Source organism: Hemitrygon akajei, chromosome 7 (genome assembly GCF_048418815.1).
Source record: "Hemitrygon akajei chromosome 7, sHemAka1.3, whole genome shotgun sequence".
NCBI lineage: Eukaryota > Metazoa > Chordata > Chondrichthyes > Myliobatiformes > Dasyatidae > Hemitrygon > Hemitrygon akajei.
In genome coordinates, this window is record NC_133130.1 from 61,450,209 (window position 1) to 61,464,128 (window position 13,920).

At 39.1% G+C, this 13,920-nt stretch overlaps 1 protein-coding gene across 4 annotated transcripts in view; it reads right to left on the bottom strand.

The window, feature by feature from the left end:
* Positions 1–1,120: 1,120 nt before the first annotated feature.
* Positions 1,121–13,920, bottom strand: part of pnpt1 (polyribonucleotide nucleotidyltransferase 1, mitochondrial) — a 68,706-nt gene continuing 55,906 nt past the window's right edge. For 3 of the 4 annotated variants that reach the window (XM_073051029.1, XM_073051027.1, XM_073051031.1), the window contains exons 21-28: positions 10,800–10,863; positions 10,603–10,686; positions 9,480–9,563; positions 8,929–9,035; positions 8,776–8,831; positions 6,731–6,809; positions 6,504–6,551; positions 1,121–1,486 (exon numbers count right to left, since the gene is read on the bottom strand). In XM_073051029.1, the coding sequence (XP_072907130.1) occupies positions 1,331–1,486; positions 6,504–6,551; positions 6,731–6,809; positions 8,776–8,831; positions 8,929–9,035; positions 9,480–9,563; positions 10,603–10,686; positions 10,800–10,863 (678 nt within the window). In that variant the 3' untranslated portion in view covers positions 1,121–1,330. The remainder of the gene's footprint in view (positions 1,487–6,503; positions 6,552–6,730; positions 6,810–8,775; positions 8,832–8,928; positions 9,036–9,479; positions 9,564–10,602; positions 10,687–10,799; positions 10,864–13,920) is intronic. The other variant, XM_073051030.1, reaches the window with a different exon arrangement.

Sequence of the window (13,920 nt, forward strand, 5' to 3'; positions counted from 1 at the left end):
CTCCATTCCTTCGCTTCCATCAACATTCTTTTTCCCTTCATCAAAATAAATTCATCAGGTTTGTTACGCACTATTTGCCTTTAGTAAATCTATATTGGGTTACTTTTAGTAACAGCAACTTCTCCAAGTTCCCCTTATTTTAATCACAATTGAGGTCAATGTCCTTGCATTCTTTTGTTAGTTTCCAGGCATTTCTTTCAAGGATCACAAAAAGTGTTAACTTCTTTTACTTCTCACATTCTACTTCCACCCATCACATTGCAACCCAGATTGCACCTAAACATAAACAGCCTTTCCAGTACCTCCTTTTTATGTTACATTATCCCACTCTAGACAGCCTCTGCGCACATCTAGGCACTATGGCAAATCTGTTGCTTCCAACCCTCCCAAAAACCTTCCACATGGATATCGATACAAAATGTGATGGAATATATTTTACTTGCCTGAAAAAATAGTGCACACCATCCACAAATTGCACAGCAACATTTTCCTATGGCTTCGTAGACACATGCAACCTCCGCTGCCTTGAGAGACAAGGGCACACAGAAATACCAACATTTCCAAGTCACCTCCTGCTGAACAACGTTTCATTACTAACAGCATGCTACCTGTGAAATTATTACAAATTATTTAATGATATTGAATGTTTCTCCATTTTTTCTGTCATTACTTCTCCTACCTTTTAGTACAAAACTGTTCCACATGTGAAAAAAATTGGAGTCATACCAAACCACTTTTAGGTGTACCCAAAGATTCTTCATATCTGACTCCTACCACCCATTCTCATCCTGAAATGCAATTATCTCATCCCCTGCAACTTTGATTGACTTAAAAGCATTACAAAAATTAAAATGCTATAAATCTTTAGTATAAGGAGAGAAGACAAAATGGAAACTAAAAGAGAGCTGTGGAAGAAAAACAAATAGGCATGTCAGTCTAGCTTAGGACAAGCATGCCTATTAAGATTTTGGCTAGCATTTTAGAACTACCTAGTAAAATATCCAGTTGGTAGCATAAACAGTAGCAAATTTAAATGGAATATAAAGTAACATGCTTTTGCTTCATCTTAAGTTTTTTGGTACTTTAGCATAAAACATAAAGCAGCTCAATCTTTCCCATATCAGTATTTTATTACACAAAAAAGTACACTTACAATATTTCAAGAACAATATCATTTGAGGAAATATGTTAATAAATGTAGCACTAATATATATATATATATATATTTTACAAAAAATATTCTTAGCATTTTGATTTTTAAAAATGCCTGATTAGACCGAAGAATTGTTTGTTAGCTGATTAAAGTTTTCATGATTAGCTTTGAAAATGGTTATGAGGAAGCACTCGATGATGTAGAATCTCTTGCCCCCATTACAATGCTACTTCTGTCACTCAGGTTCTTAACTACTGTCGTAGCTGGAGATTGTAGTACTTTGCGGGAAAGTCTCATCCTTCCGTCTGTTGGGTCACGGCCAAAATACTTCACCTGTTTTGAAGAGGAAATATTTCATTCCATTAACTTTTCAACTCACTTCATGTATCAATTTTAATCTAGATCTTATACTTCTGAACATTCATGACTTACAGACACATAATAATTCAATTTCACAGATTTAATTGAAACTATTGTTATCTTGCTCCTCATCTAAAATGTCATGCCCTGGCTATTTTTAAGTCAGCGTTAACAATCTGAGCAGATTGCTTTTTCTTCCTTCCAAATAGACATCAATTTTCTTGAAACATTGTAATTATTAAAATTTTCTTTTATTCAAATATAATTTACTTGGGCTTTTCGTAAAAAAAAACTGTGATGGACCACCCAGTAAACTGTTGTAGGGTGCTGTTCCAATCATCTGGTCCCTTATCCAATAAGATATTTAGAATTATTAAGGTATTGTGTTCTGTCAAGAATATGCCAGTCAGGCTCACTGTAGCACCCGGGAGCTAGTTTGACAAACAGCCATTTGCTGTGCCACTTACTTTTTTAAAAAATGAGACCTTACAACACTATGATGCAAGAACAATTCTGTTGTTAAGACCCTTAATCTTTCTGGCTCAAAATGCAAAGATAGTGAAAGGCTTCTGGTTATTTATTCTAAACCTGAGTGCACAGAATTTGGAAATATTTTCCTATTTGCTATTTTGAATCCGTAGCTAGCTTTTAATACAAAACTATCCCACATAAAAAGCTACTTTTTATAACAAGTCATACCCATTTAATTTTCGAACATGGTTGCAATACAGTGAATTCTAGTTAACTAGGACACTTCAGGACCAGTACATTTAGGCTCAGATAAGTGGCTGCCTGAATTAGCTGGTTTCATAGAAATAGTTAAAAAAGGTATGAGACATATTAACCACCATTTAACTGAGCAACAGATTATATATTTAAATGAAGTACAGAACAAATTAGAATACTACCAATACTACTACTGTACTATAAAACTGTGTACAGTGTCATGAAAAAGTTTGGGCATTCCTGGTCAAAATTTCTGTTACTGTGAATAGCTAAGCGAGTAAAAGATGACCTGATTTCCAAAAGGGATAAAGATAAAGATGATAAATTTCTATAATATTTTAAGCAAGATTACTTCTTTTATTTCCATCTTTTACAGTTACAATATAACAAAAAAGGAAAAGGGCCTGAAACAAAAGTTTGGGCACCCTGCATGGTCAGTACTTAGTAACAACCCCTTTGATAAGTATCACAGCTTATAAATGCTTTCTGTAGCCAGCAAAGAGTCTTTCAATTCTTGTTTAGGGGATTTACACCCATTCTTCCTTGCAAAAGGCTTCTAGTTCTGTGAGGTTCTTGGACTGTCTTGCATGCACTGCTCTTCTGAGGTCTATCCACAGATTTTCGATGTTGTTTAGGTCGAGAAACTGTGAGGGCCATGGCAAAGCCTTCAGCTTGCCCCTCTTGAGGTAGTCCATTGTGGATTTTGAGGTGTGTTTAGGATCATTATCCTGCTGTAGAAGCCATCCTCTTTTCATCTTCGGCTTTTTTACAGACGGTGTGATGTTTGCTTCCAGAACTTGCTGATATTTAATTGAATTCATTCTTCCCTCTACCAGTGAAATGTTCCCTGTGCCACTGGCTGCAACACAAGCCCAAAGCATGATCGATCCACCCCCGTGCTTAACAGCTGGAGAGGTGTTCTCTTCATGCAATTCTGCACCCTTTTTTCTCCAAACATACCTTTGTTCATTGCAGCCAAAAAGTTCGATTTTAACTTCATCAGTCCACAGGACTTGTTTCCAAAATGCATCAGGCTTGTTTAGATGTTCTTTTTACAAACTTCTGACGCTGAGTTTTGTGGTGAGGATGCAGGACAGGTTTTCTTCTGATGACTCTTCCATGAAGGTCATATTTGTGCAGGTGTCGCTGCATAGTAGAACAGTACCCCACCACTCCAGGGTCTGCTAAATCTTCCTGCAGGTCTTTTGCAGTCAAATGGGTGTTTTGATTTGCCTTTCTAGCAATCCTACGAGCAGTTCTCTCGGAAAGTTTTCTCGGTCTTCCAGACCTCAACTTGACCTCCACCGTTCCCGTTAACTGCCATTTCTTAATTACATTACGAACTGAGGAAACGGCTACCTGAAAACACTTTGCTATCTTCTTATAGCCTTCTCCTGCTTTGTGGGCATTATTTATTTTAATTTTCAGAGTGCTAGGCAGCTGCTTAGAGGAGCCTATGGCTGCTGATTGTTGGGACAAGGTTTGAGGAGTCAGGGTATTTATAAAGCTTTGAAATGTGCATCACCTGGCCTTTCCTAACGATGACTGTGAACAAGCCATAGCCCTAACAAGCTTATTAAGGTCTGAGACCTTGGTAAAAGTTATCTGAGAGCTCAAATCTCTTGGGGTCCCCAAACTTTTGCATGGTGCTCCTTTCCTTTTTCTCCCCACTCTAAAATTGCAAACAAAAATAATACACTAATCTTGCTTAAGATGTTGAAAAAAAATGTTTCATCTTTAACTTTATGACTTTTGGCAATCAGTTCATCTTCTACTCACTTAAGTCAAGTCAAGTCAACTTTTATTGTCATTTCGACCATAACTGCTGGTACAGTGCATAGTAAAAATGAGACAACGTTTTTCAGGACCATGGCGTTACATGACACAGTACAAAAACTAAACTGAACTACGTAATTAAAAAAAACAGAGAAAGCTACACTAGACTACAGACCTACACTGGACTGCATAAAGTGCACAAAAACAGTGCAGGCATTACAATAAATAATAAACAGGACAGTAGGGCAAGGTGTCAGTCCAGGCTTTGGGTATTGAGGAGTCTGATAGCTTGGGGGAAGAAACTGTTACATAGTCTGGTCGTGAGAGCCCGAATGCTTCGGAGCAGTTTCTCCAGACGGCAGGAGGGAGAAGAGATTGTATGAGGGGTGCATGGGGTCCTTCATAATGCTGTTTCCTTTGCAGATGCAGCATGTAGTGTAAATGTCCATGATGGCAGGAAGAGAGACCCCGATGATCTTCTCAGCTGACCTCACTATCCGCTGCAGGGTCTTGCGATCCGAGATGGTGCAATTTCCGAACCAGGCAGTGATTCAGTTGCTCAGGATGCTCTCAATACAACACTTGTAGAATGTGATGAGGATGGGGGGTGGGAGATGGACTTTCCTCAGCCTTCGCAAAAAGAAGAGACGCTGCTGGGCTTTCTTTGCTATGGAGCTGGTGTTGAGGGACCAGGTGAGATTCTCCGTCAGGTGAACACCAAGAAATTTGGTGCACTTTACGATCTCCACCGAGGAGCCGTCAATGTTCAGTGGGGAGTGGTCGCTCCGTGCCCTCCTGAAGTCAACAACCATCTCTTTTGTTTTGTTCACATTAAGAGACAGGTTGTTGGCTCTGCATCAGTCTGTTAGCCGCTGCACCTCCTCTCTGTAAGATGACTCATCGTTCTTGCTGATGAGACCCACCGTGGTCATGTTATCGGCGAACTTGATGATATGGTTCGAGCTGTGTGTTGCAGCACAGTCGTGGGTCAGCAGAGTGAACAGCAGTGGACTGAGCACGCAACCCTGGGGAGCCCCCATGCTCAGTGTGATGGTGTTGGAGATGCTGCTCCCGATCCGGACTGACTGAGGTCTCCCAGTCAGGAAGTCTAGGATCCAGTTGCAGAGGGAGGTGTTCAGGCCCAGTAGGCTCAGCTTTCTGATCAGTTTCTGAGGAATGCTGAACTGAAGTCTATGAACAGCATTCGAATGTATGTGTCTTTTTTGTCCAGGTGAGTTAGGGCCAGGTGGAGGGTGGTGGCAATGGTGTCGTCTGTTGAGCGGTTGGGATGGTACACAAACTGCAGGGGGTCCAGTGAGGGGGGCAGCAGAGTCTTGATATGCCTCATGATGAGCCTCTGGAAACACTTCATGATGATAGATGTAAGTGCAATGGGACGGTCGTCATTTAGGCAGGACAATGAAGACTTCTTCGGCACAGGGACGATAGTGGCGGCCTTGAAGCACGTTGGAATGGTGGCGCTGCTCAGGGAGATGTTGAAGATGTCAGTGAGAACATCTGCTAGCTAGTCTGCACACTACCAGGGATGTTGTCTTAACTATTCACAGTAACAGAAATTTTGACTAGGGGTGCCCAAACTTTTGCATGTCACTGTATAAGTTCCTATTAGTTATCACTGGAGGAATTCATCTAGTCTATACTGCTGTATTCTTTTGATCGACTGTAAGTGAACAAAGTCAGTGCAGACACCTAGTATAGATAATGGACTGCCTTCATACAATGGTATCGATGATTGCGTTCTTTAAATATTTTCATTGTAACATTGAAGGTGATTGTCAATACTTTCAAATTCTTAATGGTTTCTAACTTGTTGAAGTAGTGAAATCATTTTATTTTCACACCCAGTCATTTCTAGCAACTCGATGTCCGAATGTTTAAAACCACAGTGAACAAAACAGTTCTGAATTATCTTACTGTTTCTCACTAACTTTTGAACACAAGCATATGCAGTTGATGTTGTTTAAAAGCTGTTTGCTCTAAGCACGGTGTAGTGTCTAAAGGCTACACAAGTGCATGCGCCTGACACTAATTAGAAACCATTCGGCAACAGAATCCTGCACTAATTAAGCGGCAGAGTGTCTCAAATAAACAACGGGAATCCTGGCTATTTTCTTGATTAGTTTTTGTCCCTAAGAGTTGTCTCAAATAAGCAGCTGTCCTAATTAACCAGAATCCACTGTATTTGTTTTATGTCGCCCTTTTGAAAAATGTTGCATTAGTAGCAATGTTTAGAGATTGATTAATGAAATCCAATGTTTACTGCTTTCCCACTTTTCACAACTCTCCCAACATCCATTTTGATCCTGAGATCTAATTATCCCACCCCTTACAACATCATTCGATTTCAGTATTTTACATAATTCCTCATTTTTAATACATGGAAAAAATACACAACAAATTATCCATCACTTACTTCAAATAGAGCTAAGGTTTAATGAAAGGCTTCTAACAAACAAAATAAAAATACCTGAATCTGTTGTCCAACTTCCAGGCCAATTGCACTGGGATGTTTTATCTAGAAAAAGACATTTTCACTTAGCAAAATTTAGAGGCTGTTATAATACGAAACATCTTTCGGCACCTTATAACAAGTTCATAAACTTTATGAACTGTGATATATTTAATGAGGCAATGTACAAGTTCTACGTTACAAAATTTTATTACAATTATTGTATTTAGTCACAACTTTCTTACCTTTCTGAGGTCAAGCTGTGAATTATGCAATAAAACTGGAGTCATATTGGGATATAGCTTCACCATTACTCCAATATCCCTGTACAAATAAAAATTGGATCAATTGTAACCTGTTACATCAAGCATTACTTGCTGTCTAGTACTCAAGGTGAAAACAATTTGAGCAGATTCAAAGCAGAATTTGGTGAGTACAGATCAGGACTAACTTTAAGTAATTTGACAATGAATTGGCAGTCTCATTAATGCCTCCCTTTGTAACTGAATCCTGGACTTCTTAACAGAAAGGCCAGTCAGTCTGCATGGGCAGCAACATCTCTTTTCCCATTACGTTGAGCACTGGCTCTCCCTGGGGCTGTGCCCACAGCCACTGTCCACACTGCTGACGCATGACTTAGTCACAGGATTCAGCTCGAATGATATCATCAAGTTTGCGAATGACACAACAAAGCTGATGAGTCGGAGTACAGAGAGGAAGTAGAGCGGCTGGTGGACTGGTGGTCAGAGATGAACGTGGACTTTCTGGAAGGTGCAGATGAACCACTCCCCTCTGTGCATACATGGTTTTTCTGTAGAGACTTGAGTGCACTAAATTCCTGGGAGCTCACACCACGGACAACCTCACTTCAATATCACCTCCCTAAATATGGCGGCACGGAAGTGCTTCCACTTCCTGAGGAGATTGAGGCAAGTGAGGTCCCACTCCCCAACTTATCTGAATTTTACAGGAGCACCATTGAGGGCATCCTGACAAGCTGCATCTCCATGTGGTATGGGAGTGGTAGGGCACCAGACCGGAGTCCTGACAAAGGACTGTGAGGATCATTGGGGTCTCCCTACCATTAATCAGGGACATTTATTAGTAGTGCCGCATACATAGGGCCTTTAGTATTATCAAGAATCCCACCCATCCATCCAACATCTTCTTTGACATTCTACCATCAGGTAAGAGACTCAGATGCATAAAGACAAGAACAGTCAAGATGGGAAACAGCTTCTTCCCTCAACCATTAGGCTTCTGAACTCTCTTCTGCATCACATTCAAAGAGACAACGGATAATTTGTAGTGTGCCCTACAATATTTAATTGATGCACTTTACTTTGTTAAATCACACAAAATTCATTTGTAGATCAAGCAGTAGTAAGTCAAGGTAACTGGACTTGCTGTGTTCTCTAGAAGACATTTCACCACTCATCCAAGATGCTTCTTCAGTTCCAATCCATGGTGGGTAGTTTTCCAGCTTAAAAACTCTGAATTGTTTAAAGGTATAATCACATGAGGGTTGTTAAGAGTTGTAGAGGTAACGAGAGAGTCATTAGTCTTATCTTTGCATGAATGGAAGTGTAAATTGTGGAGAAGCAGGGGTAGATGTTAGAGCTGCATTGTAAGTAGCTGATAGGTGGTGTCATACCCCAACCCCTCTGTTCAGGGATGGGTTTTCCAGTTTGACAGAGATAGCTCCTTTAACCCCTTTTTCAAACCACATGTCCTCCCTGTCCAAAATGTGCACATTGTTATCAAAGGAGTGTCCCTTATCCTTTAGGTGTAGATATACAGCCGAAACTTGACCTGAGGTGTTAGCCCTCCTATGTTGGGCCATCCACTTGTGAGCATGTGATTGCTATACCTTTAAATGACTCACAGAGTTTATAAGCCAGAAAACTACCCAACATGGATCAGAATTGAAGAAGCCTCTCTGATGAGTGGCGAAACATCTTTCAGACAACACAGCAAGTCCAGTTGCCTTGATTTATTACTTCTTGATATACAATGACCTGGATGACTGAGAACTTTCATAGACAACTCACTTGTATATTTAATTATTACTTTACTAAGTTATTGTGTGTTATATATGTGTTGTGTGTATTATTGTGCTTTGCACCCTGGTTTGGATTTATTCATGTAAAACTTTTATCATTGGTATTACAAATTATATAATTTATGCTTTCTGTCAGTATAATTTGAAACAGAATACAAAGTGTGTGTTCAGCAGGTTATAACCTCTACTTGTGTAGGTTAACACACAATTTCTGCAATATAGATTTACCGTATTTCAGTTATGGTGGCAGTGTAAACTGCTCCAAACTCGAGATGCTGTTCTTGCTGTGAAATGAGAAAAAACACCATTTGTTTCAGTGCAGAATAGTATACAAACGAATAGTTCAAACAGTCTAATGTTCAGGTTGATATTTATACTTACATCATCTTTGCAGAGTTCACTTATGAATTCACTAGCTTCATGCATAGCATTGGGAGTTGGTGCAAAAATTGAAAAAGTTTCTTCATCAATCTGAGATATTGTAACTCCTTGGGGAAAAAAATGGCAGAAAAATGCCACTCAGGTATTTAGAAAATTACAAATTGTTCACGTTGGTTAACAATGTATTGCTAAGTAACAGACTGTGTACCAATTATGATTATTAGTCCATATAGTATTTTTCCTTCATTGAAAGAGATCATTGCCAGTTTCATTAAAAAAAACATGACCAATGAACCAACGATCTTTGATCCTTTGTTTAACCAACCGGAAATTATGCTGGTGACAAAAGCAAATTCCTTAGGGATCTATCTTTTAGCTCCTTTTCCTCAATACTATGGTTTACTTCAAACACTTTCTCAAAAGCAATAGCCTGCCAGTATTTTCTCGCATTGGTTTGATGTTCATCTACTCTTGTGCACATGTAATCATCTGCGTATTGCTTTGAGACACAGGAAACAGAACCATCTCATTTTCAATAATGCTGTTCTTACCAGTTTCAGCCTGAAGTTTTCTAAGGTTGTAGCCACCTGGTCCAATAAACCTGGCCCTTTTTGATAATGGCACTTGTATAGTTTCTGAAAAATATAAATTCATAAATTCTGTTCAGGTTTTGTTTTTTTCATAATGTGGTGGCCCAAACAAAGGTGGCAAAAAAAATCACTTGAGGGGAAATTTAAGGTTTGTGTGTCGAAAATAAAAAAGAACCTTAATCAAATACATAACTACATTTGCAAAGTCTGACACCAGTAAGAGAGTTGGATTTTTTTAGTGTTTTTTTAAAAATCAGTTTTCTCACTTTGCCTCGTTGTTCAGTAATTTGGATCAGGTGCAGATAATTTAAAGCAGATTGTATATTGTTACTGCCAATCAAATTTTATATCATTATTTATTTAGGGATACAGTACTGAACAGACCCTTCTGGCCCAAAGAGCCACAATGCACAGCAACCTACCTGTTTAGCACATGATAATTTACAATGACCAATTAACCAGTACGCCTTTGGACTGTTGGAGGAAACCAGAGCACCCGAAGGAAACCCATGCACAAACGGGAAGGACATGCAGTATAATTTTTCTCACATAGGATGCCATAATTGAATTCCGAACTCCTGAGCTGTACAGCATCACATTAACTGCTATGCTGCCATGGCACCATTCCTTACATAAAACAAGAAAATAAGCCATAGTAGTTGGAATAGGACTACAGCTTGCCACCACTGACAAGTTGCAAATGATGTCAATCCAATTTCAGGAATTCAAATGACAAAGAGCAATTATTTAATTCGATGAGCTAATTTACACCTATGGTTTATGTAGATTGCATTTTACTTAAAAAATTAGTATATTTATTAGCATTTAATTTAATATATGTAGAAAAAGTCTTGAATCTTACATTTGTAGCTGATATCTTTGACTACATATGGATGGAACAGATTTATGAACATGGAGGCATTGCTCAAAGCATCACATGCTGAGGAATACTTAAAGTTATATTTTTACTTTAATTGCAACAATTTATCAATTAAACCCAGGGCAAAATTATTTAATATCATGGGTCAATGAATTTTGTTTATGTATAACTGTGATGTACAGAAAATGATAGTATAAATCATACCTAGCACAGGGCCGTTCTCTTTCCTCTTCTCCCTGGGTTTAGCAATCTCTTTATTCATTATGTTCAAGATCTCTTTCTTGGCAACTTGTTATATTAAAAAAAACAATATTGGAATCATGCAAATTACAATTCAAGGTATAATGCAATTAGAGTTAAAATTGAAGTTATAATGCAAATAACAAAGATTTTCAATTTACCTGAAGCTTGCTGAACAGCTTCCATTACAATTTTCAATGGTAATCCTGCTAGTTTAATGTCTGCCTAAGGAGACAAAATAAATTTAAGTGCAACATTTAAGATGACATAGAAAAATAGGTGAAGAATATTTATCAGCATATATCACTCAACAGATGCTGTTTCATTAGCTCTTCACTCAACCCTGGAACATCTGGACATCAGAATGTTCTTCATTGAAAATAGCTATGTATTCAACACTATAATCCTCTCCAAAATAATCAAAAGGCTCCAAAACCTAGCCCTCAATACCTTCTTGTGCGACTGGATCCTCGATTTACTCACTTGCACACCCCAGTTAGTCTGGATTGGCAACAACACCTCTTCCACAATCTCCATTAGCACAGGTGCACCACAAGGCTGTGTGCTTAACCCCTGCTCCACTCACTTTAGACTTATGACTGTGAGGCCAAGTACAGCTCCAATGCCATATTTAAGTCTGCTGACTGAACCAGTGTTGGCCGAATCTAAGCTGGTGACAAAGCAGCATACAAGAGGGAGATTGAAAATTGAGCTGAATGGTGCCACAACAACTTCTCAGTCAATGTCAGCAATATCAAAGAGCTGATTATTGACTACAGGAGGAACAACCAGAGGTTAAATAGTCAGTTTTCATTTGGTGGAGAGGGTCAGCAAGTTTAAATGACCATACACTTTCCAACACTGCATTTCATTTGCCACTTCTTTGCCCATTCCCCATAAACTATCTTAAGTTTCTCTCTGATTCCTCAACACTACCCACACTTCCACCTATCTTTGTATCATCAGCAAGTTTAGCCACAAATCCATTAATCCCATTGTCCAAATCACTGATATACATCGTAAAAAGCAGCAGTCCCAACATCGACCCTTGTGGAACTCCACTGGTAACCAGTAGCCAGCCAGAATAGGATCCCTTTATTCTCACTTTCTGTTTTCTGCTGATCAGCCGATGCTCCAACCACACTAGTAACTTCCCTGTAATTCCATGGGCTCTTATCTTGCTAGGAAGCCTCATATACAGCACCTTGTCTAATGCTTTCTGAAAATCCAAGTGTAACAATCTAGGAAAGGTTTCACTGATAATGTAATAGTCTTTCTGTAGAAGCACTGCTAACGTAATGGCTTTTCTGTAGCAGTAGTGTCTGGGTTATGTCTAGAGATAACGGGGGCTTTGGAATGTGTGCCGCCCAATGAAGGGAGTGTATTTTCTTGTTGTGTACCTGAGACCGAGGTCTAGGTCTTTTGCTCAGTGGAAGATGGAGAGAGAAGATGCCAGAACAGAGAGGTCGTAGACACCAGAAAGGAGTGGACTTGGAGTGGGGCCGGGAGTCCACAAAGCCCAGGGAAACCGATGGAGGACCAGTGGAAGGGAAACCGTGAGGTCCAACTTGTGCACATTAGACTGTTTCATTAAAATGGGCCCTTTTCTTTTTGCCTTACTTTACTAACCCTTTAGTCAAATTAAGAATTATAAAGCTAAATCATTTAATTGTATATGGTGTACTGTCTGATATTTTGTGGACTGATTTGTAACAGGGTAACATATCATGCAACATCCACAAACAGGAGGTTTTGCACCTCAATCTCGTACGTTTGGTGGGGCCAAAGATTATTTTTCCTAGACTTAAGCAGCCGACAGAACTGGAGGGTTATACAAGTATACCACATCTACTGCATCTTCTTTGTCTACCCTGCTTGTAATTCCCTCAAAGAATTGCCATAGGTTAGTCAGGCAGGATTTTCCTTTCAGGAAACCATGCTGGTTTTGGCCTATCTTGTCACGTGCCTCCAGGTAACCATAATCTCATCCCTTACAATCGATTCCAACAACTTCCCAACCACTGATGTCAGGCTAACAGGTCTATAGTTTCCTTTCTGCTGCCTCCCACCCTTCTTAAATAGCGGAGTAACATTTGCAATTTTCCAGTTATCCAATACAATGCCAGAATCTATCGATACTTGAAAGATCATTGTTAATGCCTCTGCAATCTCTCCAGCTATTTCCTTCAGAAGCCGAGGGTGCATTCCATCAGGTCCAGGAGATTTATCCACCCTCAGACCATTGAGCTTCCTGAGCACCATCTCAGTCGTAATTTTCACTGTACCTACTTCACTTCCCCGACATTCTTGAATGTTCGGTATACTGCAGATGTCTTCCACTGTGAAGCCATCTCTGCGGCTCATTACAATATCTCCAGCGTCATTTTCTATTGGTCCTATATCTACCTGCAACTCTCTTTTACCCTTTATATACTTAAAAAAAGCATTTAGCATCTTCTTTGATATTAGTTGGCAGCTTCCTTTCACAATTCACCTTTTCCTTCCTAATGACCTCCTTAGTTTCCTTCTACAAGTTTTTAAAAGCTTCCCAATCCTGTATCCTCCCACTAACTTGGCTTCCTTGTATGTCCTCTCTTTTGCGTTTACTTTGGCTCTGACTTTACTCGTCAGCCATGGTAGTGTCCTTCTTCCATTCGAAAATTTCCTCTTATTTGGAATATATCTGTCTTGCACTTCCCTCATTTTTCACAGAAATTCCAGCCATTGTTGCTCTGCTGTCTTTCCTGCAAATGTCCTTTTCCAGTCAACTTTGGCCAGTTCTCCTCTCATGCCATTGAAATTTCCTTTATCCCACTGATATACCGACACATTGGAATTTAGTTTCTCCTTCTCATTACTGCTCCCTAAGGGTTCCTTAACCTTAAACTCTTTTATCACCTCCGGATCACTGTAAGATGAGATGTTAAGATGTAATTCACCTTTCTTCAAGTGGAAGTAAAACAATATGTTCAGCACTATTTATTGCAAAGAAAATAGTTTTGCTTATATCCCAAAAAAACATTAAAACTTATGATCAGGTCATTATTTAATTTTGTCTGTGGGAATTCAATTTGTGAGCAAATTGGCTACTGAGATCTCCTGCATTACAGAAATAATTTCACTTTTGAACCATTGTGGTTATAAGCACTTTTGCAATGTGCTAAAATTAGTGCTATAAATTATGTTCTATCTTTTCTTATTAGTTGCAGTATAATATGAAAATATGTTAGGTTATGCTTTTTATAAAGCAAATCAAATTTTGGTGAAAATACAGTATGTTCA